The following is a 25871-nucleotide window of genomic DNA, read 5'->3' as shown; positions in this document are numbered from 1 at the left end:
CAGGTCACTAGCAATAGAACAAGAGGAAACAGCTTCAAGCTGCATCAGGAGAGGTTTAGATTGGATATTAGGAAAAATTTCTTTACTGAAAGAGTGGTCAGGCATTCGAACAGACTGCCCAGAGGGATGGTGGAGTCACCATCCCTGGAGGTGTTCAAAAAAATGCGTATACATGGCTCTTCAGGCCATGGTTCAGGAGGCATCATGGTGTTGGGTTGATGGTTGGACTTGACGATCCTAGAGGTCTTTTCCAACCTTAATAATTCTATGACTCTAAATCACAGTAACTTTATGCCTCCTCCTCATCTACAAGGAACAGGATAAGCCTTCACAGATTCTGACTGTGTCACCAACACCTGCGGTGTTTTGCTCCAGGTCAACTCAAAGACTTACTAGTTTGCCCTCCCTACTAGCAGTGATGGTGTGACACTGCTCAGAAACATTCTACACCATCATTGCTTGTAGGGAGAGCATTCTAGGAGAAACAATTTTAATGACTTCTTGATCCACACCAGTTGGCTTGGAGTAATAATAGTGCCCTATTCCCTCTGCATTGTAATAACAGGGCATGCCAAAGGACATTCAGAAGCTACAAAAAGCTCCAGGAGGTTTTGATTCCACCTATTGTTTTGGGATAGATTTACATTTCAAACAAATCAGTATTTTTGAATCTCTCATAGCAAACACATCATATTGCTTGAAGTGGAAGCTTCTGTTTCACTAATAAATATGACAGCTTCCAGAGGCAGGTGGGAGAACTGATAGCATGCAAATCCCAGTATTTCACTATAAGAGAATATCTAACACTTTAAGTTAAGCTACTTCATTCTGGTCTTAGCATGACCTAACTTCTCCAGGTATTTCTAGTTACAATTTCTGTCTAGAAGCAAATAGATCAGGCTACACCATTTTCCACAAATAGCCTGAAAGTAGCTTGTCTAACGCTGGACTCAAGACCCATGACAGGTTTTACTCTCATAAGGAAAAGACAACTGGCGGTCTTTTCCTCTTCCCAACACAGTCCCTAAGCTCAGAGCAGAGCTATTTTCTTCCACCCCCTTACAACACAAAATTTAGTCCTCCCCTTGCCTCCACTGGATCTTTCACACCTGACATAACTCCCCGCTTCATGCATTTTTAAAAGATGCAGCTTTTCTAACATAGCCAGTATGTCTGCAAACATAGTACAAATCAGATATGATCAGGCATTTGTACTATTAGACCGAAATCTACTACGTTGACTATTACTATTGTCAAAAAGAAGAAACATGACACTGGGAGAGTTCCTAAAGAGTAACTTGCAAAACTTTTATATGCAATCTTGTAGGTGCTTTTTTCTAACTGTCCTCAAATAAGCTTATTTTTTATGTTAGGCTGATCATTGGGGCTGTAACTAGAGTTGTTAGGCAGCTGGGGTCAAGAAGCCAAGCACCCTTTGCCATTCAAAGCCTGCAGCACCCTACAAATGCTAGGCTGAATTCAAGCTATGTCTGTTGTGAACAGCAGAGAAGCAGATCACCACTTTAATTTCATCATCATCCTCTCAAACTGAAAACATTCCTGTTATTTGGATTTCCAAAAACCTTGGGGGTGGGAGGAGCCCCTCCGTATGGGGTCAAAAATAATCTGTTCATACACAAAACTTGTGGTTGCATCTGAGAAACATATAACTCAACAGAGATAGAAAATGACATTTTACAGAGCTCATAAAAAGTTTATTTTCTTTAAACAGTTAAGAGCTACCCAGTATTTTATTATATCATCTTTTCCTATGCTATCTTTCTCCTTCCTAACCACGTTTCCAGGGTCACCTCCAGAGCTCAGTTTACATGTGATCCTACAAAACCAGCTATCTGCACACTGCCTTGGAAACTAGAATACGCCATCTACTGGTAGCTAAATAAATTTTAAGTCAATCTCTTACTACTTCAAACATGTTAAATTCCCCTGTATTCAATTTAAACGCAAAACTATAGAGACAAACTCAAGCTAAGTCCTTCAGATTGCATTCTAGCATATTCACAATATATGTGTACATATATATACACGTTATGTATGTACACATAACATATATTCTAGTATATACACTATTTACAGATCATAATATACCTAACAACGAATCAGAAAGCTGCAACTAGTGCTGCACTGGAAATTCTGTTCAGGACAACCTTCTGAACCTTAGTCCAACTGCTTTTCTTTCTCTTTTTCTGCTGCTATTATTTTATTTTATGAGAGGGAATAAACAATCCCCTGTGCCCTATTCAGTCTGAGGTTTCTAGTACAACGAACAGCTGTGTGGTACCTTCCTAGCAATGTGGAGTAACTGCAGCTACCCAATTGAACCTAAAGAGTTGTTTGAAAGATTTTGTATAGCAGAAGAGTTGAAATGTAGTTAACTCACGTGTTTATGTCTCATCCATGTTTTAGCAACCATGCTGTTAGTGATTCACCTTAACATATATGCGTCGCTTAACACTGGAGCAGCCCAGCTCTGCTTCACGGCACTGTTCGAGGTAAGCTTCTAAATCTGTATGTTTAGGGTCTGGCTAGCATGAGGATGGCTCCCACCTCTATAAGGTGTTAACACCGACTTCCGAGGAAGCCGTGAGATCCAGAGAGCTGGGGCTCCACATATCCGAACGTGGGGTGCCCGACGCCGGCGGCGGGGCGTGCAAGGAGGGCCCACCCTGGGCGGCGGAGGCCGGACGGGCCCGCCCCCGCAGGGGAGGCCGCCAGGCCAGCGCTGCGCGGCGGCCGGGCCGCGGGTGACCTTCCTCCGCGCCGCCGCCGGCGGCCCACGCGTTACCTGCAGCCGCGAGTTCATGAGCATAAACTCCTGCTGAGCTTTCAGGCTGTCGTTCATGGACTTGGAGAAGACGAACCCCATCGTGCCCCGGAGCGCAGAGGGCGGCAGGCGGGTCAGGACGGCGCGGCGGGAAACGCGGGTGTACCGCGGCCGGGCAGACGGCCCGCCCCTCTGGGCCTCGGGATCGGCCTCGCCCGCCCCCGGGAGGAGCCCACCCCGGGGTGGGGGCAGTGGCGGCGGGCTGCCAGGGCAGCCCGCTGGCAGGCCACCGGCCGGCTCGGCTCGGCCCTGCCTCCCCTCGCAGGAAGACGCCGATCGGCCTCAGGCGAAGGGCAGAGCCACTCCACCACCGGCCGCGCCGCGCCCGTGCTGCCTGTGGGCAGCGATTGGACGGCCTTAAAGGGCGGGAGCGGGGCGGGCGGGCGCTGCCTGAGGAGGGTCCTCGCCTCCCGCGCTTTGAAAGGCGCCGGGGGGGGGGACGGCGACGGCTCGGGCCCCGGCGCCCCTGGCCCCTGTGCCCACCGGCTTCGGTCCCAACTAACAACACGGCGCCGTTTTTTGGTTTGGTTTTTTTTTGGTTGGTTGGTTTGTTTTGGTTTTGTTTGGTTTTTTTTTTTTTTACTTTATTTTTGAGCTAGTTTCTAGTAAGCACCCGAAATCCTCCAGCAGCCTGGAAAAACACGGCTCCATTCGCGTGGGACGGGTGCCATGAGGAGCGTCATGGCTTTGAAACGGCATTACCTCAGGCAGCTCCAGAGCTAAAGTGTGTGGAGAAGTGAGGGGTTTCATGCTGGTTCTTGCGCTGGGGTGGGACACGCCACTCCCGCAGAGGGCTGCCTCTCATTTTCCTCTTTTTTTTTTTGTGTCTGGTTTTGTGTTTGTTTTGGTTTGTTGTTTTTTTTTCCCAATAGAAACTGTCCCAAGAAACTTCCAGGAACTCTTCCCCACGCTAAATCCGTATACAGGCGTGGGCAGGTTCAGAGCTCGGGCATGATGCAACCAGGTATCAGCAAATCAGCAAAGAAATGAATTAAATGCCTTTGACACTTAGGCTTCACGTCTTATCCTGCCTTTCATCGCGTGTCAGAATGTTTTCATGGCAGCATCATCATCATCCATAACTAAACGCTGACTTTGAAATCCAAAGAAATTAAATTTTCATAATCAAAAAAGCGTTGAGATAACTATTATACTCTCAGCTGGCTTTTTAAACACTGATACAAATATTGGGTAGGATTCCTGTGATTCTTTTGGCACTGAAGAGTATCTCATTAAAGTTTCCAACACCAGCCCATGAGAATACACAGCACCTCAAACACCACCTCATAGTAGAACTTGACATCTCATCTCACAACAAGAATTAGTCACCTTTTTCCAGAAAGAGTCTTCTAGTTCGAGATTCAGATGTAGAGAGTGTCACTTTCGAATATGCGCATTTGCTAATGTCTTGACCTGCAAGTGATTCTTGTGATTGTGCGTATTAATTTTCTAAATGCGTATGTTTTTGCAAAGGCTTTTTTTTAAAGACAGCTATCTTCCCTTTTTTCATCCTTCCTCTTTTTTTAACAGCACAGCAAAAATAGGAGAAAACTGTTGTGGAAAATGGCTTGTCATTTTTACTGCAAGCCTTTCAAAGAACTTGATTTTGGTTTTTTTTGTGATATTTTGAAAATGCCTGTGACTTTTAAAAGTACTTAATCTCTTGACCACACATAGTTTAGTTTGTAAGGAGACAAAAACTTTAAAAACATGATGGTAGGTTGTAAGTTCAGCTCCAGAGGTTTGACAGACTAGTCCATGTCAAACATTCACTGTCAATTTACAGTAAAGAGTAAGTGTTGATTTAACTGCTTACAGATGTAAGCACTTGCAATGATGAAGGCATCTGGCCTGGATTCTGCATACACCTTTGAAAGTGAGGGGTTTGCCCTCAGTTAATAGTTTTACTAAAGGTATTATATTGCTCACTTGAGTAAAAACCCTTGTGTAAGTCTTGGCTTGTCTAAAATAACTAGCAAAATGCCAGTCCTGTGTGGAGAACTGGAGGATGCATTGGACTACATGTAGCTAGTTCTAACTGCCTGCAATCCAAGAAGGATTTGTGGAAGGATACACGGAAGTCTGTTAGACACATGAGTGCTGGGTGGTTGTGTAAAATGTTATGAAAAATGGACATTAGCATAGTTATGGGAAGGAACTCAAAAAAGAAATAAATGATGGTGTACTGAGAAGGAGGGAAAGACAAATGCTGTAAGAAAGGATCAGAGAGTGAGAAGGCAGAGGGCAGAAAAAATTGTAGCTAACCAGTGAAATTCCACACCGCTGATAACCGACCTGTCCACCCATCAGTAGAAGAATCCATCGTCCAAGTGCGTTGGGGTGGCGGCTGGTGTGAGGAACAGGAAGGTGGCATGCAGCTCCCTGAGGTCTTGCCTGCCACTGGTGCAGCGGAGACCCACGGGAGAGGATGCCTGCTATACGCCAGCACCGCACAAGATGGCAGTCCTGTACTGGCAGCCTCTGACAGCTATTTCGTTAGGCTCCATCGGAGAAGTTTGTGCTTGATGTGTCTCTCACTGGTAAATTTCAGAGAATGTCATCTTCCGTTCAAAGCAGGTTTCCAAAGCTATCATGCAGCCCCACCCACCGAGCCCCTCGCAGCCAAGCTAACCATTTTGGTCTGTCCAAATTTCTTTTCTTGAGCAGAAAGGTATCTCGGAGTGCAGTAGGCCTCTGTATTGCAGAGGTCTGGTTTCTGTGGAGGGGTTAACGTGATGGGGCAGCAGGTTTCAATAACATAAAAATAGAGAATGGGGTGGGGGGAACTGGCTGATTGCTAGGGGCAGGGGGCTAGTTTCTGAAGAAGTAGCAGAGAACGGAGGCTAGTTTTGCATAGGGCATAAAAAGCCAGTGTGGGTTGTGCATGTGGAGGGGAGGCAGGTTTGAGCTACACCAGACTGCAGACACTGAGGAGAGCCTGCCTGCAGCAGGAGCTGCAGCTCTTGCCTCTCGTTGCCGACACCTGCTTGCTGCGCCAGGCATGAGCTGAGCAGTATGAATTCACCGATACTGTGAATATTCATGGCACCACACTGGGGGTCGTTGCCTGTCCTGTTCCAGTTCCCATGCCCCCAGCCACGTTGCTGCTCTTCATATGAGTGACTGCCACCAGAAATCAGAAACACTTCTGAAGAACCACAATGAAATCCAGAATCTCTGTGCTGCTTGGCTGATTGATACCTGTCTTATACTTCCGTCACTGTTTGCTACCACTGTGTGTCAAATGCATAATGAAGAACAAGAGCTGGGTTAAGTGGTGCTGCCAAGTCTACTTCAGTACAGTGCCTTATTCATGATGCGCTGGCCCGTCATCGGTTGGGAACCATTGTCTGGTGGAGTACAGCAGTATAAAACCTTGGCTTAGGCACAGGCTCTTGTTCCAGTACTCCAGGCTATGGCCTGTTGACGACCAATCTGTCAGGTCATGATATGGAGTCCACAGAACAAAATCAGATGACACCCCGTATTGCATGGTGCTGTTGAATTGTTGGCATTCCTGAAGGCAGGCACTGCTCTGTTAGCCCAGACAGCTGTAGGGATTGCTGCCACTGCACAAGACCCATGCACAGTCATGAAGACATTTTGCAGCAATGCAAAACTGGCAGCCATTAGCCAGGCAACCATGTCTGCTTCGTTCTTGTAATCTTTTTTAAAAGATTTAAATGATAAGATGTATCTTCTCATCTTCTCCACAAATATTTTGTCCAAAAATAATTAAATCTTAGAAATTTCCGTTGTGGTACTTAACCGAAAAAATTAAGTAACATAAAAATGGAAACAACTATAACTTGTGCCAATGCAGATGTTTATTGGATGAGTTAAATGCAATTTTTACATGACAGGAAAGAAAAAGGAACATAAAAGAACAACCAAAAGAAATGTTTGAAAAAAAGCAAGGGTTCTTTCTCTTATCTTTATATGTAGTGTACTTGCGTGAATCAGTTTGAATTTTACCATAGTGATTTGGGTGTAAAACAATTCATTATTCATTTCAGTTTCATAATCCAGATTAAGAAGGAAGCAAATCATGCTAGAGATAGCCTGTAGAATTAATATTTGGAAAGAAGGCTACATCTGTATGAGTCTGCCTGATTGATTCCATTGAACTGGAGAGACTATCTATAAAATTAAATTCCAAAGTCTATCAACATTTTCCATTAAGGAACAGCAAATGCTTATTTAATACCTTGTAACTTTAAAGCTGCTGGATCAAAATAGTTACCCAGTTTGTAAGGGATAAAAATCAATGCCCTAAATTCATAGTGTTTAGCAAACCGTCTCCTCTGTTTTACCATAGCGTTTTTATCTGAGCACACTAGAAGCATACTGACTCTAAATATGAATGACTGTCAGACTTTTTAACCCCAGGATAATTATTTCTTTAACTTGTGACAACTGCTGATTTTTATTTTGGGAACAAGTGTTCAGCAAAACCCACAGATTTCTACTACCTCATGTTGATGACAAAAAATTATTAAATCCTTGCAGTTTTTTTGTTGTTTGTTTTCCTCTTACTATTTGACTTCGAAAAAAGGAGGTGACTCAGTATGTACGTATATGTGGACTTTGAAAATCCAAGCACGTACACAGAGCAAATGTAAACCTTTAGCTTTGACACAGCATTTTTTGTTTGCAGTAAGGGAAGTCCCAATGCTACCTAATCCTCTTAGTTAATTAAAACACTTATCAGCTTAGTAAAGCTGCTCTTAAACTAGAAATTTCCTGTTCATTCTGGGAATGTTTTTGTAGTCATTTGTTGTTCTTACTGGAAAGAGATGTCTCAGTCTGGTTTGTGACTTTTGTCTGGTTTGTGACAGTTCTGTAACTTTATTTTTATGTACACTACCTAGCTGTATAAGTAAATTTGCCATTTACAAATGCCATATTTATTACTAAACAATTTAAAACTTACCAAAATATTAGCTGAATGAATTGTACTGGTTACCTTCATGGCTGGCACGAGTTGCCATGACCGGTGTGCCTCTTTTCTGAACTGCATGGACAAAACTGGATGGGTAATTTTCATTTCTACTCATCAGAATCCTGATTTTTTAAAATCAAAATCCAAATTCCATTGTTAATTTAGGTGGTGAAATCTGCAGCTGGAGAGGTACCCACTGGATAACGTGTGGAGGAGATTTAGTTTACCCTGTGACTTCAAAGTGAAGAAGTTACTGAAGAGATATGCTGCTGCTTAATAATTCCCAGGGATAATGATTGCTCAGCTCATATCTGCTCATTTTGGTTTTCCATTTGGAAAAGGATTCTTGGATCACAAGTGCTGTAAATTATACCCACTCCCGTGAGTGGATTCTTTCCTTCCTTTCTAGTGGGATTTGATTCAGTGTTTACTAGAAAGCATTTTCTTCACTGTAAGAAACTGAAGAACAGAGAAGTGTTTAACATTTCAATTTTTGTTAGTACTGTCCTTCTCATGTTGTCATATTTTATTAGTCTAACAGAGCCCTCAGTGTCTGATCGTGCTTGATGCTGTTAGAGAGGTTCTCTAACACTTCTGGATTATTGTTATGGAGTTTGCAGAGGTTGCTGTCCTCTCCTCTACAGCATACGCACAGGTCACAGGGGCTGTTGCTGGTATGACAGCGTGCTCTGGTTACCTTCTGCAGCAGCCCCTGTGGATGTTAGAAGGATTTCCAGAGAGAGAACCAAATGTGCTCTGAGCCATGGTCCAGTAGATATCATTTGGCTACACCTTTTATTGCTTCTGGTGATGAAGGCAGCTTCGTAAAGCCAGGTGTTGACTTGAGCTACGAATCTTCTGTTTGACCTGCAGCATTTAGATCCACAAAAAGCTTTTACACCTGCAACGCTGCGTAGTAAATACCAAACATGACAGATGCACAAAAGACATATGCTAGGTATGCTGCAACACACTGTAACCACTACAACTAATCCCTGTGATAGTGTGTTGCCAGTCCTAGTAGCAGGCCATAAGCTCTGTACTGAGTTTGCAAGGCCTCAGGGCTGAGGTTTTACAGGCCTGCCCTTTCTAAACTTTTTCTCAACCTGCCTGCAGGTTTGTGTTATTTGGCTTGTCTCTGGCAGCAGTTTTGCTAAGTGATCAGTTTTCTGTGGCTAATATGTTTAATTTTTGTTACCACCATGGTTTTATGATTAAGGTAATTACGTAGACAACTGCAGGCTTGGTATGATAGCTCTGCTTCCCCTTTGGCCATAAACAACTGTAAGTGTACCTGTCTCTAAGATTAGTCTAATCTGTGTTTTTCCTTTAGCATACTGAGGATAAATGCACCTTTTATACAGTTCCATTGAGGTACTTGTTTGAAAGTGGGGGAGATGTGCAGCAGAACGAAAGGCGGCTATCCAAAACTGCTTTCCTGTGCTCCAGGAGCCTCAGGAAGGATGCAGTTGAGCTGCGCATAAGCTGCTTTTAGTTCCCAGTGTGCAAAGATGCTTCCATATTCCATTTCCATACAGAAAATGGAATTAGTTTCACTAATTCAGGCATTATAGAAACTCAGACTTGTCCCTAATGTCAGATTCAGCAATAAAGTGCAGCTAATACTATACACCAATAACAGAAGAGGACGTGTGTTAAGGCTGAGGTAGACATCAATCATTAAGTCTGTAGGCCAACAAGAGAAACAAAGGTGGAAAGAGGAACTTCCGTCCAGAAAATGTCATTTTCAACTACAACTAGTAGTTTTGTGGGTATAAATTCAGCAGTACATCTGCAGGTAAGTGCATAGATGATGTTCAGAGTATACAGCAGAACACAGTAAACACAGTAAAGCATTCCAGCTATTGCATACCAAATGTAGTGCTGCATCATTTTGTTTTGAAAGGTATCTGGCACACAGAGCATGGGAACAACAGTTGTTGGCACTGTGATTCTGTCTGAAAGGAACAGTTCTGCATGTCGGGGGAATCAGGCAGATCTGACAGCCCAGAAGAGATGAGGCTGCCGCACCCCTGTGCCCAAAGGTCCAACCAGTGTGGGCTGAGCACATGCTCCCAGCAGGCACAAGCATACCGAATTAATGTATGCACCACATTATGTACATACATACACACACAGCCAGCCACGCAGATGACACAGAGAGACACATGGAGCACTCGCACAAACATCATCAACAGCTTCATCCCGTTCCTCTCTCTGGCTGAGCAGGACAGAGGTCCGCTGGTGGGAATATACATACATCGATACAAGGTGAATTCCACCGGCAGCTGTGCTCATTCAGTCTGCCCACTAGCTGCCCCTGGACCCCAGTCTCCTAGTCTAGCATCTGGACACATGAGCCCATGAGGTCTGCAGCTCCTCTCCGGGTGCTGGTACTGACACCTCCCTTGCATGCATAAACCCCACTCCCCTCGCCCACACACACACCCCTCCACCTAGAGCTGGCCAGAACTCCCATGCTCCCCCAGTACCAACATCCCACTGCCTCTTCCTTGAAGACACACCCACACCCCCAGTGGCCTCTCCCCTAGAGACTCCCCAGGCCCCACAGCCTCTCCAGCAGCTCTCTGGGACTCCCTTGGTCCCTCTGATAGGGTCCCAGCTCCTCTGGTGATCCTGCCTTCAGAGACCCCACCCCCTGTCTCCCAGGCCACCACACCTACTCGCTGGCTCATCTGGCTGGATCTTTGTTCGCACTCACACACTCAAACACTGTCTTTCTCTGGATGTTGCACCCAGGGAATGTGGGCCTTTGGTCCCCTGTCCCATCCCTGGGGGCCGGCACTTGGTGTCACTCAGGTGTCCCCAGCTGCCAGCACCCAGACACAGGGGTCCCCTGGCCCATGGTCCCAGCCCAGCTGCTGCCACCACAGACACAGGGGCCCCTGAGGCCAAGGTCTCTGGTACTCAAGTTCACTCACTCCACTCATGGCACCATGGACACAAGGGTCCTCTGACCCATGGTGTGACTCCAGGTGCTGGTGCTCAGACCCCCATACAAAAAACACACACCCCCACGCACACCCTGATTAAAGAGTCCTTCACCCATGAAAAGAGTCGGAAAGCAGTTTAATGAGAAGATAGGACAGACTGCACTAGCTGCGTGCAAGGCATGGCCAGAGAAGTGCAATGACTGGCAATTATTTATATGCAACCGGTCATTTTTATCGACTTATCCCCCTCTTGTCTCACACTTGTTCCTCCCAAAATCACCTGGTTATATACTTTTTCCCACCTTTGGTTCCTCCCAGGAGTATCTCATAATACGTCCTGCACAATGGCAAAACGCTCTTCCCCTGCAACCCATAATGTGTCCCACAGCTTACCACCAGGCAGCAGTTCCCTCAGTCTGAAAGGTGCTGTGGTTTTGGCTCATCCTGGTAGACTTCAGACCTGGGTCTGGGAGAGCCTTGGGCAGGACCCAGGCAGGATGTCCCTTCCTCTGAGTCTTTTACTTGGCTTCCCACCTGCCTTGGGGCCTCTGTGCTTGTGGAGATGGGCTGACTTCTGCTGTGATGGGCCTGGGAGCAGCAGGGACAGGGTGTTACTGGGACTCCCCCACCTGCCATTGCCTCTCTGTGGGCATGCAGAGGAGCTTTTATCACATAACCTGACATTCCACATCCTCCTTTCTGAGGGGCTTATATTGTATGATTTCAGAAGATTTGGACCCAAGCCAGTGAATGAAACCGATCTCTCTCAAGCATCTCCGCAGCAATGTGGTGTATCAGCAGAAAACCCAATGGCTGCCAGGTATGGGTGCTTGGTGGCCACAACCTGCTGGCTTATGGCCCATAAAATCCTTAACTCTGTGTTGCAGATGGGAGTACCTGATACTTATGGCATAGAGAGTTTAGGGTCACAGGTTTGCATTTGCTTTATATTTCACCCTGTAAAGGTACTCACTAGTAAACTGTTCTCACAACGGCTCCTTGGTTCTTTGGTAGGTTAATGTCCTGAGTAATATTCTTATTTTGGGATTGCTTTCTTTCAGGAAAGTTATGGCAGAGATCTTGCTGGGGTTATGTTTCGTAACATCAGAAACATCACACTATATTGGTGGTATACACTACTACATACCACGCTATATTATCAGATTGTGTTATCAGGCTGTGGAATTGGAGTTTGATCCCTCAGCAGGATCTTTAAGTGACCAGGAACAGAGCTATTTACATAAAGTTGGGTTGCTGCTTTGTCCCTGGAGAAGCCGCACATAGCTCTGTGACTTGAGGGCCATCCCGGATGCTGTGTCACTAGCACATTAGCCGTCCTTGGACGGCAGCCTTCCTCCACCTCAGCACAAGTCATCCGTTTGGGAAGCGAAGGATATGATTTCACCATGAAACAATGTCTCCTGTTAAAACAGAAAGAAAGAAAAGGGGAAAGCAAGCTTCCGCGCTGCCCGGGCGACCTGCCCTGCCCCTGCCGCCGGCTGGACGGGGCGCCCGCCGGCACGGAACGCAGCGCGGGGCGGCGGCGGTGCCCGCTTTCGGTTTTGCTTCCTGCGGGCGCCGCGGTTTTCGGGAATGAAAAGCCTCCCGGGAGGGTTCCCGGGCTGGGGAACGCGGGGCTGGCGGCCCGGCGCCGGGGCTTTTCGGGCCGGCTTTCCGCGGGGGGCGGCACCCGGCTGGATTTCCCGGGGTGGCCTCCGCCGGCGAACCGGCGGCGGGGAAGGCCGGGGCCGGGGTCCGGGGCGGCGGGCGGCGGGCACCGGGCGGGGCGGGGCGGGGCGGGGCGGGGCGGGGCGGAGCGGGGCGGGGCCGGGCCGGGCCGGGCCGGGCGGGCCGGCCGGCCGAGACCCGCAGAGCCCCCGCGGCCGCCGCCGGGAGCAGCTGTCGGGGTAGGGGGCGGCCCGCAGCGCCCCGAGGGCCCGCCAGGTAGGCCTGGGGGTCGGCCGGGAGGGAGGGTCGCTGTCCCACCGCCCCCTGGGGCCGGTCGGGGCGGGGGCGGGGGCCGGGGCCGGGACGCGGGCGGGCGTTTCTCCGCCCCCCGGGGGTGGGGAAGGCAGGGGCGACCTGAGCTCGTCCCGGCGCGGGGCGGGGGGATGCCGGCTGCAGGTGCCCCGGTCCGGCTCCCCACGGACCTCATCCTCCTCCTGCCGCCGCCCCACCACGCACAGGCAGCCGCCGCAGTCCTGCGGGCTGCCGCCCCCCGAAAGGCTACTCCGGTGCCAGGCTTTGCCTAGCGGCACGGGGCGACGGGGGTGTCGCTCTGGGAAATCGCTTGCAGAGCAGAGGTAAAACAAACATACAAACAGCAAACCCCCAACCGCAGTATGTAACTATGCTGTAAAACTTGTGTCTATGTATATAGACGTGTGTGTGTATAAAAACAAACAAACCCCCAAAACAACTAAAAAACCCCACCCTGTCCTGGTCTTTTATTTGCTGCTAAATACTTACATGGAAAAAGCAACCCTGTGACCTCAAGGCAAACAATGAAAAAGAGGAAGCTAAATTCATGACATTGAAAGCTAGCTACATCAATGGCTTCTGTGGTCTCCCAGGCAGTATTTTACAAATTTGTTTCAGTTTCTGTTTCTAGCACTTCTTTTCTGAGAAAATGTCATTAAACCTGTTTTTAAACACAGAACAAATCAGTGGAAATTAACCTTCATCAGTCTCACCTATAGCGGAAATACACCCCCTCATTCTCCTAAGGTAGTTTCAGGTTGTCAGAACCTAAATGTTACATTCAGCTATTTCATATACCACTGTTTCCATACCCCTCCCACATGTCAAGTAAAAAGGTTAATTCTTACCAGCTTAGTGAATTTTGTGTTTTTGCTTCCATGACAGATACCGTGAGTGGGCTGTCAAGTGGAAAGAAGAAAATATTTCCTGACAGCTTTTAAGTGGTCGTTTCACAGCATTTTAACTCTTCTGCAAATCTCAACCCTTTTTTGAGATATGCAAAGACAACATAAGTGGGGGAACTTACACTGAAACATACGTTTAAAGTTGTATTTCATGCTGTTGGCACACAACGGTCGGCAAGTTAATGTGAGTATAACCTTTTTCTGTATTCTCGAATGACTTGTAAAATCAAGAAAAAGCCAGTGGTCTCTATTTTTTGCTAAGCTAATGCATAGGCTTAACAAACTCTTCTTGCGCTACACAGTAGCAAGGCAAAGAGCCTTCATTGTGCTCAAATCTTGGGGAGAGACTCTCTGTTCTTACCAGTGGTGGGTAGGCAATGCTTTTCCCATTGTTTCTACTTATGACCTTTCCAGGCATGTGTAAGTTGTGTAGAAATTTCCAGTCATTGTTAGCAGCCTGACATTGGAACTGCTCCAGGTGAATACTGTAGGGACACTGAGTTTGTGTAGACGGATGACTTTTTGCTACTAGTGTTCTGAGCATTGTTGCTCACAAACAGCTTTGATCAGATGACATGTTTCTTAAAATGCCTGTGGCATTTTCCCAACATTTTTTCTCTGGTTACAGTCAACCACTGTCAGCAATAGAGAATTTTCCCTCTTGGGGAATTTTCCAATAATGGGGAAGTTTCCTAAAAAAGTATTTCACATCTCAGTTGTGTCACAAGAAACCTTGGGGCAGACAGTTCTGGTTTTCCTGTATTATTCATTTGTTTGTGAGACACACAGTAGCAATACTGAAGAGCATTTTGCACAGTGAATATCCTATTGGTTTTATAAAACTGAGTTTGCCATAGATGTCAGAAGCCAGCAGGAGAAGAGAAGGGGTATTGTGGTAGGTTCTGTAAGAAAAATTGTGAGAAGACTGCAGCTTTGGCAAAGATTTTTGATAGGCATCTAAGTCTCAAGCTGCTTCAACCGATCCAGTCAGGGGATCCTTCTGCTTAGGGTGAAACAGGAGAAGGGTCTGTCATGGTTATTGCAGCAGTTTTTTTCATGTGCATCTGGATTTGACCTGGGCCTACTTTTTTTTTCTCTCTGAAAGTGAAAAATTGATTACAGCAGCAGACTTTCTGCGTCTTCAGGAATTTTGTAAGTAATAGTCATACTTCTCTCGTGTGCAGTAAGGCTTGTTTTCCTCTACGGTGGGAGAAAGCATGCAAACTAAAGTTCAGCAATTGCAAGACACAAGCATGGGTCTTAGAACCGTAACAGATTGCTTGTTGTCATCTGTCTTCCAGGAGTTAATCAGAACACCTCTCCTGGAGTTCATACCGACATTCAGATTTCCTGACAGAAAAGCAGGGATGGGTTGCATGCATGGGTATGGGTATCTTTCCATGACTGTAGTGCACATGCTATTTGTTCTGAGCAGTCTCTCAGCTACAGCCTCTACTTTAAAAAAATGAGAAAGTATTTTGGGGCTGAGTGTGCTTCAACTGCGGTCATTCTAGCATGGGGAGCACAGAGGCACACACCTATACCCATTGGTCTCCATGGCTTACTCTTCTTCTGCATTCTTCCCTCTAGAGTAAGTGTGATGAGAACACACTTGTGAGATTGTTATGCCTCTATCTTGTTTGAGAAGCTTTACTCTGGAGCTTAGTTTGTGCTCCAGACTGCTTGTTACTTGGGCAGCAGCACCATGGTGGAGGCACTCTCATGTGTGCACACCACCTGAAACACGTAGGTACCCAGAAGTTTTAGGCAGCAATTTGCTAGTGCTTTTAAGAACATTGCTTGTGGCTAAGGAATTAATTGTGTACGTAACCACATTTAGAAGCCTGGGATTTATTTATCAATGAAGCAGATCTTTCACCCTGAAGATCTTATTGGTATTTTCCTGTCTCTGTTAGCCGAACGTCTTTTTGTAATTGCTCATGCCTGCCTAACAATATGGTAGACTGACTCCCTTTCTCAGCTCCATCTATGTTGTCTTCTGCAAGCCCACTATTGGGCAGCAGCAGCAATCTGAGGGAAAAAGCATCTTGAATCAAATTCTTAGGAGGAGTTTAATTCCCTTAGGCCACAACGCTGTAAAGGCACATGTCTTATGATTCAGGACAATATTGTTACTGTATTATTATCTTAAGGTTGACAACCATAGAAAGAAAGACAAAACATCTTACCAAAAATGGTAAGAGTTGCAGTACAGATAGCATTCCATCTGTTAGGAAGTGTGACGGATATTACAGTTGCCTAATTTCTTACGCAAATGCTGAAACTACCACTAGAAAACAGTTGAAGACAATCTTTCCTTATTTTTGTGGCTGTTTGGGTATCCAAAACGAGGAATTTATTTAGACAAAATACTACAGTTCTCTGTACTCTCAAAAGACTTCTGTTACAGTCTGTTTCAATTTTTCTTGAAGTGATTTGAAAAATTATGGCAGTACTAGTATTGCTCTGACTTAAAATACTCATTTAGCAAGTGCAGTGGGTGTGTGAAGGTAAGTGTATGAATTGACATTAATCAATGCTTTATAATGTTAAAGTGTTGTGTAGGAGTATAAAAGCTATGTCAATAAAGAGGGGAAAAACTTCTGACTGAAAATAAAAATAATCTACCTGTTCAGAGGTAAAGCAGTGGAAATTCAAGAAAATAGATTGTGTTTGTAGGCTGACTATTTTTGTCAGTCTTTTATAAAGGCACTATTGTATAAATACTCATTAAGTGATTAATTACCACATTAATTCTGTTCACAATATATGTAACTTCATGAGCCCTGTTGTAAGTACTGCAAGACCAGGTGCTATAAAGCAGGGTGCATTCACAGTATATTAAAGTAAGGGAAACAGGTGGGAAAGGACTAGGTTCTATTTATTCCACTGCATGTGTATAGAGAACTCCTCCATTCTCCTCCTAGCAGTAGCAATGCTCACTGCTACAGTTTAGGGGAACAGTTGGGTATTTGTGAGTATTTATTTACTAATTGACAGTAATTAAACATACATTTTGCCATAATCAAGGACAAATATTTGAAGCAAATAAAATTGGATGTTCTTCCTGGGTCCATGCAGGAAGCTTTCTCCCTGACTATCTACTGTTGTCAAATGTGCAATTTTGCCATGTTTTCGGCTAGAGTGGAATTCAGTGCCTTCTGTCCCGTTCTTTCTATGGAGTGACTACAAAGTGTATTTCACAATGTAAGTTAGAAAATGAGCAGATATTTATCTTTGGCTATTATTTTATCATTTTAGGTTCTACCTACATCATGGAAAATCCCTTGCTTTTGTATATATTTTTATTCCACTGGCATTTCCTAAATGGTAAGAAGCTGAGTCATAAGAAGCAGTAGAACTGTTTAAGTATGTTTCCTTTCCACATATAAGCCAGAAATGTTAATTCCTCAGGTTTCCTTCAGGTGCTAGTGTTTGGGATTTTTCCTTAATATTTTAAATAAAAAGGTCTTAGCATGCTTTTCCATTAAACTAGATATGTGTTCTTAATACGTGTGCCTTGATATGGGGCCAGCTTGAAATCCCTATTGGTGTTTCAGGATAGGCACTGTTTCAGACAAGGTATTGCTTGCATTAAACAAAAAGTTTTATCAGCACTGTCAAACCTGGGAATTGCCATGTATTCTTTAACATTGTGCAAAAAAAACAACTGACAACTATACAAACAGGACATTCCCATCTGAGGCACTAACAATTGCCTGTCACCCTCACAGCAATGGCTGAGAGTCTGTGTACACACATTCGCCTATTTTCAGTACAGCATCACACTCCGTGTGTGCACAAAGCAGCTGTTTGCAGGCAGAAACAGCCCAGTTTGTCCCAAATCTGGGCAAGTGCATGTGAAAATATTTAACTTTTCTGAACAGGTCAGATACTTAATATGTCCTATGTATATGGTAAGTCATAACTTTGAAGATTAGGCTTATAACTGGAAAATTAAGTTTTCTCTCTAATTTTGTTTTTCAGCTTTATTCACGGTTGAAGCTCCCCAGTCACTCTATGTGGTGGAACATGGGAACAATGTGACCATGGAATGCACATTTCCAGTGAATGGGAAGTTAAAGTTTAGAGATTTAAGTGTCAGCTGGGAAAAGAAAGATGAGTTAAAGAAGCAGGTTTATGTACTTCTCAAAGGAGAAGAAGATTTTCAAAGTCAGCACAGTGACTTTAGGGGAAGAATAAAATTGTTGAAAGAGCACCTGAACTTGGGACAGTCTCTCCTTCAGATCACCAATGTGAAGCTCAGAGATGCAGGGTTTTACCGCTGTCTTATTGGCTACGGGGGAGCCGACTACAAGACAATCAATCTGAAAGTTAAGGGTGAGAGTGCTACTGCAGGAGGTTCAGTGCTATCTGGTACTGTTGAAAGATTTCAGAAGAGTCCCTGAAGTAAAACACGTCTGGTTTAACATTTAAAGAAACCTCTCCAGAATCAGGAGCTGCCTCATGGCCCCTGTGCGGTTGTATAACTTCATGTTTCTGTCTAGGTTGAATCCATGTTCTGACCTTTATTTCACATAATGACATATGAAGAATGGTGTTGCAAAAACCATTTAGATGGGACAAAGACCAGAAAGCTGATGCAATTTTCTAAACAGCATCAAAATTGTAATAAATCCTGTATCTCCTGTTACTATGGAGAGAAGCAACAGTGATATTTACTTTTCCTGTCAAGAGTATTGCTAACAAAATCCAAGCTGACGTACAGAAACTTGGCCCAGGGGCTGGGGATAAAGAAAAGGTGTCTTGCTAATATAGGATTTTCTTCTAGCTTCCTAGTAGTAATTTTTTTCCATTTCTTTAGCTCCTTACAGAACTATAACCCAACTAGTGGTAAGCACAGGAGACAACATGTGGAAGCTGATGTGTCAGTCAGAAGGATACCCACAAGCTGCAGTGATATGGCAAAACAGAGCACACGAAGATTTGACTGATAAGGCAAACACAAGTTACGAAACTGGAAGTGACCAGCTGTATCGTGTGACAAGTACCCTTACAATCAAAAGTAGGATTGATGAGATTTTTTACTGTATATTCTGGAATAAAGAGCTGCGAGAAAATACATCTGCCATTTTGCACATAGCAGGTAACATTTCTTAATTTCATTTATGGTAATACACTTCAAAGTGCTATGTCATTTTGCCCCAGTTGAATCAGCCATGATTTGCTTCTCTCTCTATCTAATTTTAAAAAGGCTAAAAAGAAATACCTGTGTTGTTAAGTTTTCCTATTAGTGTACACTTCCACCATACTAACATGTTCATCATGCATGTGTGGATGGAATTAAAGGATAGGAATTTTGTATGACCTACAGTTATGTGAAAATTGAGTCTGAGTGTTAAAAGAAGTTCCATTACTTGAAAAGTATATAGCTTGGAGCCTAGAAATTAAACCCTCCCATATAAATTAAACCCACCTTCCAAGAATGTTCTGTTTTGTTGATGATAACTGTCAAAAAAATTTGAACAGTATGACCTTTTCCGGCCACTACAGCCTTTGCTTTGAGCATTCTTAAATTTAACAAATTGTTCACAAATGTTTTTTTCTCAAAAAGTCTGGATTGAAGCAAGATGCATGAATACCAATGACCAATACAATTTCCCATTAGACCTTTTAACTGGGCACCACCCCTACTTCTTTTGCTTTCTGTTTATTCTTTTAATTTCTGTATTGTACCCTGGTATGTTTGCATAAGCTTTCAGCCAGACTGGAGACCTGATCTAACTCAAAAATAATATTTCTGTTTAAGAGACCGTTACTCAGTCAGGTCACTTCTCTGGTCCTGTTCACCATGCACTTTTAAAAACACCTGTGCTGGCATATATTTTGAGACTGACAAGGGGTGGAAACAGGCAGCTGAGAGTGAGAAAGCCAAGTCATCCTTTCAATGAGTGGTGAATGGGCAAGTTTGGTTTTAACAAGAAATGCCTCTGGGATTCAGGGAGGCCAGTTATAAAGCATCCAGAGCTTTACCAGATAAAGGAACTCTCTGTTCTCTTTCTCAGTCAGCTTTTTCCTGTAGTCCTGATGGGGAAACTAAGCTATATGTAACACTTTGTACCTTGCTGCCAAGCAGGATTTGTGACGGGAATTAAAGGCACTATCACATGGAATGCAGGAAGCAAAGATAAACATGAATATGTTCCTTTTTTTTTTTTTCCCCCTTTATTGGGATAATGAGATGTGGTGAAGGGCACGATCAGCACCTGACCTTGGACAAAATTTAAAATGCTGTTATCATGTCTGAACAGCTCATAGCAAAAATAATATGGTGAAAATGAAAGGAAAGGGAGAAGCTTATAAAATTATGTAACATCTTTCCTCTACTTCTTTTTCTCAAAGATTCAGCTGATGTTGTTCTGTGGACTGAGAGCAGACGCTTTGTTGGAGCAGTTCTCATTGTGACTGCTTTCATTGGATCAGTACTTCTATCTATGCTCTGCATAAGAAAAGGTATTACAAATATTTATTTTAGTGTATCTCAGTTATTATTATTCTGTTCTGTTAATTCATCCTTGCAAAGGTGGAATGAGATAATAAAAGTCTGCCTTAAATCTTTCATCCTGAAACCACCAAAATTTTTGCCACATCTTTTCTTTCTTTTTCTTTATCTTAGTTAAATACTAGCAAGTTAGCAGGGTGGAACAGGTTGTCAGCCCCTCATAAACCATTTACCCATGCATCTCTATTAATTTTTCTTATAGGTAATGATGTAAAGCAGTAAGATTAGGGTCTAATCTATCCAAACATCAAAGCACAGCTTCTGCTTCTGCTGGAAATGGAAGTTTCCTGTTCTGTGTCCTCCCTTTTGATTGGGAAACAGAATGCTGGGAGCAGACAGTGGACTGGAAGTTTTTTAGGGTATTTTCCCTGCATTCTCTGAAAATTTTCACTGAACTGTAAGCACATATTTTTTTTAAGTGTTCTAATTGTTATGAGTTCTATATATATCTTTATTCTCATTAAAACACCATAAAAACAGTGGACTACAAATGAAATATGTTCAAGGTTTTGAGCCCAAAAGATTTTTTTTGCTGTTGTTGTTTCTGGTTTGTTTGGTGTTTTTTTTTTTTCTGCACAAGCAGGAATATTCCCAGTGTGGCTTCATACTACTTGATTCCTTGTTAAGTTTTGAGCTTTTTCATTTCACTTCACTGACTTGAATTGGACATTTTCAGCATCACAGTATACTGAAGAGCGAAAGCATAGGCAGTAATTTGTCTTCACTTGCTAGCTAACCAAAGAAATAACTTGAGGAAATAATTTTTAGGTCATCTGAGCATGAACAGAATACAGTTGGCCCCCAAATTAAAGAAAAAATGTTTGAAACATGTTGCTTTAACCTGAAATAAGTATTGTTACATTTTTTTCTTTGTTTGGTTCTTTGTATGTTTTTTTTTTTCCTTGAAGGGAAGGTAGGTGTGTTTGAGGACTTTATATTCAGGGGTATTTTTCACTGTTTGTTTTATCAGATACAATAAAGTCATGCAGATCTCAGAACATCCATAGGATTCATTTGAAAATGTCAAAAGGAAAGTGTTTTTGCTGAATGTTCTGGTTTTGGCCAGAACTCTTCCTCTGTGTAACAAATCTGTGGATTTTTTTTAGCTGATGTGTAGCTACTTCTTTTTTTCCAAATGACTTTTTGAATTTTTTTTTTTTTGGTCAAGTTGTCTGCAGAGGAAAAGTACAAGAGGCATGGAAGGTGATACAGTGCTCTTAGCATTGTAATATCATACGGGCATGACTTTGTAATTTATTACAAGCAATGCTCAAAAAACCTGAACAAGATAGTTGGCTAAATCCTCCTGTCAAAATCCTTTAATTTTATAGATGTAAATTTGTGTAGCTAGCATGAAACTCAGCTGGAACTAATGCAAAGGCTAGTTGTGCTGTCTTTCCAAGTGGAATCTCAAAACCTTCCACACTAAGAGAGCTGAACTTTCTGAGGCAGTATAGTAGAACTGTTGGTTTTCATGTCTGCCAGCTCTCTTTTCCAGAGTGAAAATCAGAAACAGCTCTAATTACTGCCTGGAAATTACACAAAACCATCTATAGGCAAACTCTACACTGAGCGTTCGTGTTGAAGTTCCATAAAACAAATACAAGATAGGACTAAAGGTGGTTGTTCAGTGTTTTGGTCACAAACTCATCTCCTGTGTTAGTGCTATGGTAAAATGTCCTGAAAGTAGTGCTCATAAGCTTAACAAGGCTTGCAGGTGATACTAATAGGCTGCAAAGGCCTGTAGATAATCCTGCATGTATAAGAATATGCTTGTCCTAAGAACATGATGGGAATAGGAGCAGAAAATGAAAGTAGAAGGGACAGCAAAATCCTTGACTTCTCAGAAGATTCCCGTCTGGGGATTTCATTGAAGGTCAGAAGTTTCCTAGGTTGCTTGAGTAGTGTTTTTTTTTGCGGGTATACATGACAGTATACATACATGTGATGATGTACATGATTATCCTGATTATGTTATTTATATATGTGTGTGTGTGTGTGTCATAAACTGCAAGTTGATTCAGAAGCTAAAGTAGTAGCAACAGGTTTTTCTTTTAAAACTCAAGCTGTCATAGATGACCAGTAGCGATACTTTCAGAATGGAACCTTCCTGGAATACGGTCTTTCTTTCCCCCTCAAAAAGCACTGAGAAGTTCTTGTTCCCTGTTGCCCAATATGTTCAAATTCTGGTGAAAATATACAACAGAAACCTATTTGAATAAGTGTTTTCCAGTGATATTAGCGTATAGTATCAATGGAATTCTGGCTTAGGAATGAGGAAAGGAAATTGGAAAGGAAACTGACAGACTGGGGACACTGAAGAATATATTTTCAAGTCTGAAGAAATGGAGTGTTCTGAGAACCATTGATTACATTATGCTAAGTATGCCCTTCCCACCAGTGTGCTTAAGCTCCCATTAGATCTAAAGTCAGTCTTTTGTTTTCTTTTTGATTTTTTTCTCTCTTATTTTCTTTCAGCTAGAGCAAATAAGGGCAACAGAACGCCTGTCACTATTTCATCAGTAACAAGTATGTACATACAGCATAAATCTAGCTCACTGTGATTCTTGTGGAAATAATTGCTTACGAATTTACTTTGTAACAGTGACAACCAAATGCAGATTTACATTCAACTTTCATTTTGCTTGCTACTTCTCTTTTATGTAACCACTATAAATAACAATTGAAGAGTGGCTTTTCACTGCTATGAAAGGAAAATGTGAAAGAAAAGCATACTTCTTCCAGGAGCAGATACAGTCCTGATATGCACAAGAAAAGGACAGAGTGGTGTGCTGTGTTTTGGAAAGTCGTGATAGGATGGGACGTGCTCCCTGGAACATATACCTCAGGATGGCAGCACACCCTGGTGTGCAGACCCTTGGCTGCAATTTGAGCCATGTTGGCATGATCCTGTGTTTTCTCCAGTATTATAATGTGCATTTGAGGATCTTTGTCACAACGTTGAGGGCAGAGGGTGTGGCCCTGGTGAGAGAAACACAGAAAAAAACTTTAGCTTCCCTAACAGTTTCTTTTTGCTCCTGTTGAGATACTGATGTTATTTCCTATGAGCAAAGCTCAGTGAATGGCCAGTACCACCATGACAGTGAAACATGGAGGAAAGAGTAGAGAGAGTTAATATTTACAGTGGGTGAGAAGAGATTAAAATCCTTTAGCCTCCTTTCATGATGTGTCATGTTTGGGTTTTTTTTTTAATTTATTGTATGTTTTTATTTGGAGGCCACTTCAAATTAAACTGCTGTGTGAAAGTTAGTTCATACTGGCAGTTGGGGTTTTTCCTAAGAAAACCTCTCTTGAGAATACTTGCCCAAAATGGTCATGACATTTGGTATTAATCTCTTCTCCTGATCTGCATTTAAGTGATATAGTTCCTGGACAGCCTCAGATAGCAGCTTTTGATGAAAATTTATCAGTATATGAAAAGTCTAAGCTATGTTGACTGTTATCTGTATGTATGTCATTTCTTTAAAGAGCCATCAAAAGATAAGGATACATATGACTGCAGAGATGCTTTTGAAGATGGAGAGCTGAAATGTAAGTATAAATGATAAAGGGAAAAAGAGCAGCAAACTGCACACAGCATAAATCATTCATGGTCATCAGACCCTTGATTCATGGCTGGTTTATTTAGTCCCTTGTTTCAACAGGCAGAGCCTTCAAGAGAAGTACAGCTTCCCACTCTCTGTCTTACCAACTCACCATCATAACCCAAACTTATCAAATAATTAATCTGGTTTAAAAAAATGCAAAGGAAAATATGATGTGGAGATAGATAACAACCCAAATTAGTTATTTCTCTAGCTCACACTTTTGCTACAGAAACAGTTGTGCCAGCACAACTGAAGAAGTGGTGATGGCAATGAGTAGGGAAACCTTAACCCATCACAGCCACTCAAGCAATTCACAAGCCATGAGATTCTGTCTCAGCAAAGCAAGAAAATAAATGACCAAATCTCTGAAATCTCTGAAATATACTGTGGTATGGAACAGAAGGGTGAAGTTATTGAGGTTTTTATTTCCCCATTCTTGCCGACTTCTAAAAGCACTTATTTTAATTACATTCCAAATCCCTCCCTGCTACACTTTACTGATGTAAACATAAAAAGGGTAAGTCTGCTGGTCCTGCAGGTTTAGATTTCCAGGTGAAAGAGTTAAGGTCTAGGGATATGTTGTGAGATATACTGACAGATACAGCACTGAATGTATCTGAAAGACTCTAAAAGAAGATTTTAAATGAATGGGGGACCTAAGCCACAGCAATTTCACCAGTGTGTTTGAACTACTACTTTGTTTCCTCCCATTTTCATCTTTTTTCTACTTGACCTTCTAATTAATTTTATTTTAGATCTATAATTTTGACAATGAAAGAAATTTTTTTGTACTCCAAACTCTAGGAAAAAGCCCCAAAGCTATGCAATGTTCTGTGACTTCACCATTTTGTAATTTGATTTTTTTTAGTTTAATTTTTCTTTTACAGATATGCAAATTGAGAAGACCTAGAGAAAGCAGGGGAAGCTTTTTTTTTCTCTGCGCTGAAGGTTTGACTGTTCAGATGTTCTGTGTTCTGTCTATTAAGGGGATTTTTTTTTTTTATTTTATCCTGTGACGGCAATCTTCTTCTATATTGTTGTAACTCAGGAAAAACTGCAAAATGAAGTTCACTGAATTATTATAGCATAAAAAGTCCTTGGACTCAGGCATCTGTATATGTGACTAGGTATGGAGGTATTTATTTAAATATACAGTTTCTGCTTTCTGAAATTTATGCACTTTCACAGACTTTTCATTAAAATTATATTCAAGGTAAAGCACTTTAGGTCTGTGAAATTTCACAGCTTGTTCTTGAGTAGGCCATCTTCTGGGCTTTCTTTTTTCTCATAAAAGTTAAGGGTACAATAAGACAAGATACCATGCAGACAGGGCATTTTCTGTTCTTACTGTAGATCTTAAAATATCAGATACTCACAGCTAAGCCTGAAATAGATGCTGTAGCCCTCTTGGCAACTATGGTTTAGAAATTATTAGATTAAAATGAGCTCTTGATAGCTTTCTCTGAAAATTGTTTTGGGGATTTAATTTCCTTGTGATATAGCTGGCACTACTTGGCTGCGGCTCATTACTTTTCTGATCTACCATTTGGGGATAACGCAACTCTTTGGACATTCAGGAAGAACAGCTCTCAATTTGGAGGACTGCCTTTTTGCTCATCTTGGGAATAGAAGAAAGAGAACCTTCTCACTTCTAGGACCTGATTTACATGCTCATGTGATTACTTAAGAAATGCTGAGGCAACATGCTCCGGGGTCTCATTCCTTAAGCTATTGCTTTGTTATATTTTACTAGCTGCATAGCATTTTCTGGGGTCATACACAGATGAAAAATATTTATAAGAATGCTATTCACAATTATATTTTTTTAATAAAACATATTTTGTTTCTCTTGTGTTTTTTCCTGGTCTCTTTGACTTGTCAATAAATAGTGTTAGTCCTACTTGTCTTCTGGGAAAATCAGGTATCTCAGATTTCGGTGTAGAATAGTGTCTACACACATGTCATCCCTCTAAAGACTCCCACAAAAGAAGAGGCAGTGGAGATCTGGAATCTGATTGGACTCAGGTTTTACTTTTCAGTTTAAAATAAATGAATCTGTTGTGCAGTCTTAAGGATGTGCATGCAGCCCTCAGCCCAGGGCTCCACTGCTGGCA

General features: G+C 42.8%; 2 protein-coding genes across 6 annotated transcripts in view; one reads left to right on the top strand and one right to left on the bottom strand.

The window, feature by feature from the left end:
• Positions 1 to 2939, bottom strand: part of PLGRKT (plasminogen receptor with a C-terminal lysine) — a 30456-nt gene extending 27517 nt beyond the window's left edge. The window contains exon 1 of the mRNA XM_075078361.1: positions 2807 to 2939. Coding sequence (XP_074934462.1) covers positions 2807 to 2887 — 81 coding nt within the window. The 5' untranslated portion in view covers positions 2888 to 2939. The remainder of the gene's footprint in view (positions 1 to 2806) is intronic.
• A 9636-nt stretch (positions 2940 to 12575) lies between these two features.
• LOC142050292 (programmed cell death 1 ligand 1-like) lies at positions 12576 to 25604 on the top strand. 5 transcript variants are annotated; one of them, XM_075078788.1, is made up of 10 exons: positions 12576 to 12685; positions 13607 to 13810; positions 16888 to 16956; positions 17614 to 17967; positions 18452 to 18733; positions 19990 to 20100; positions 22628 to 22678; positions 23639 to 23701; positions 24645 to 24705; positions 25260 to 25604. In XM_075078788.1, the coding sequence occupies exons 3-9, from the start codon at positions 16902 to 16904 to the stop codon at positions 24665 to 24667; spliced, it is 939 nt and encodes a 312-aa protein (XP_074934889.1). In that variant the 5' UTR covers positions 12576 to 12685; positions 13607 to 13810; positions 16888 to 16901; the 3' UTR covers positions 24668 to 24705; positions 25260 to 25604. The 5 variants fall into 5 exon arrangements, with proteins under 5 accessions (XP_074934889.1, XP_074934888.1, XP_074934887.1 ...); XM_075078787.1 differs by adding an exon at positions 14732 to 14778 and having other exon boundaries at positions 24645 to 25604; XM_075078789.1 differs by lacking the exon at positions 12576 to 12685 and adding an exon at positions 14732 to 14778 and having other exon boundaries at positions 13612 to 13810.
• Positions 25605 to 25871: the final 267 nt, after the last annotated feature.

Source organism: Phalacrocorax aristotelis, chromosome Z, assembly GCF_949628215.1.
Source record: "Phalacrocorax aristotelis chromosome Z, bGulAri2.1, whole genome shotgun sequence".
NCBI lineage: Eukaryota > Metazoa > Chordata > Aves > Suliformes > Phalacrocoracidae > Phalacrocorax > Phalacrocorax aristotelis.
Note: the sequence above shows the minus strand (reverse complement) of the source record. Positions and strands in the feature narration are given on the sequence as shown.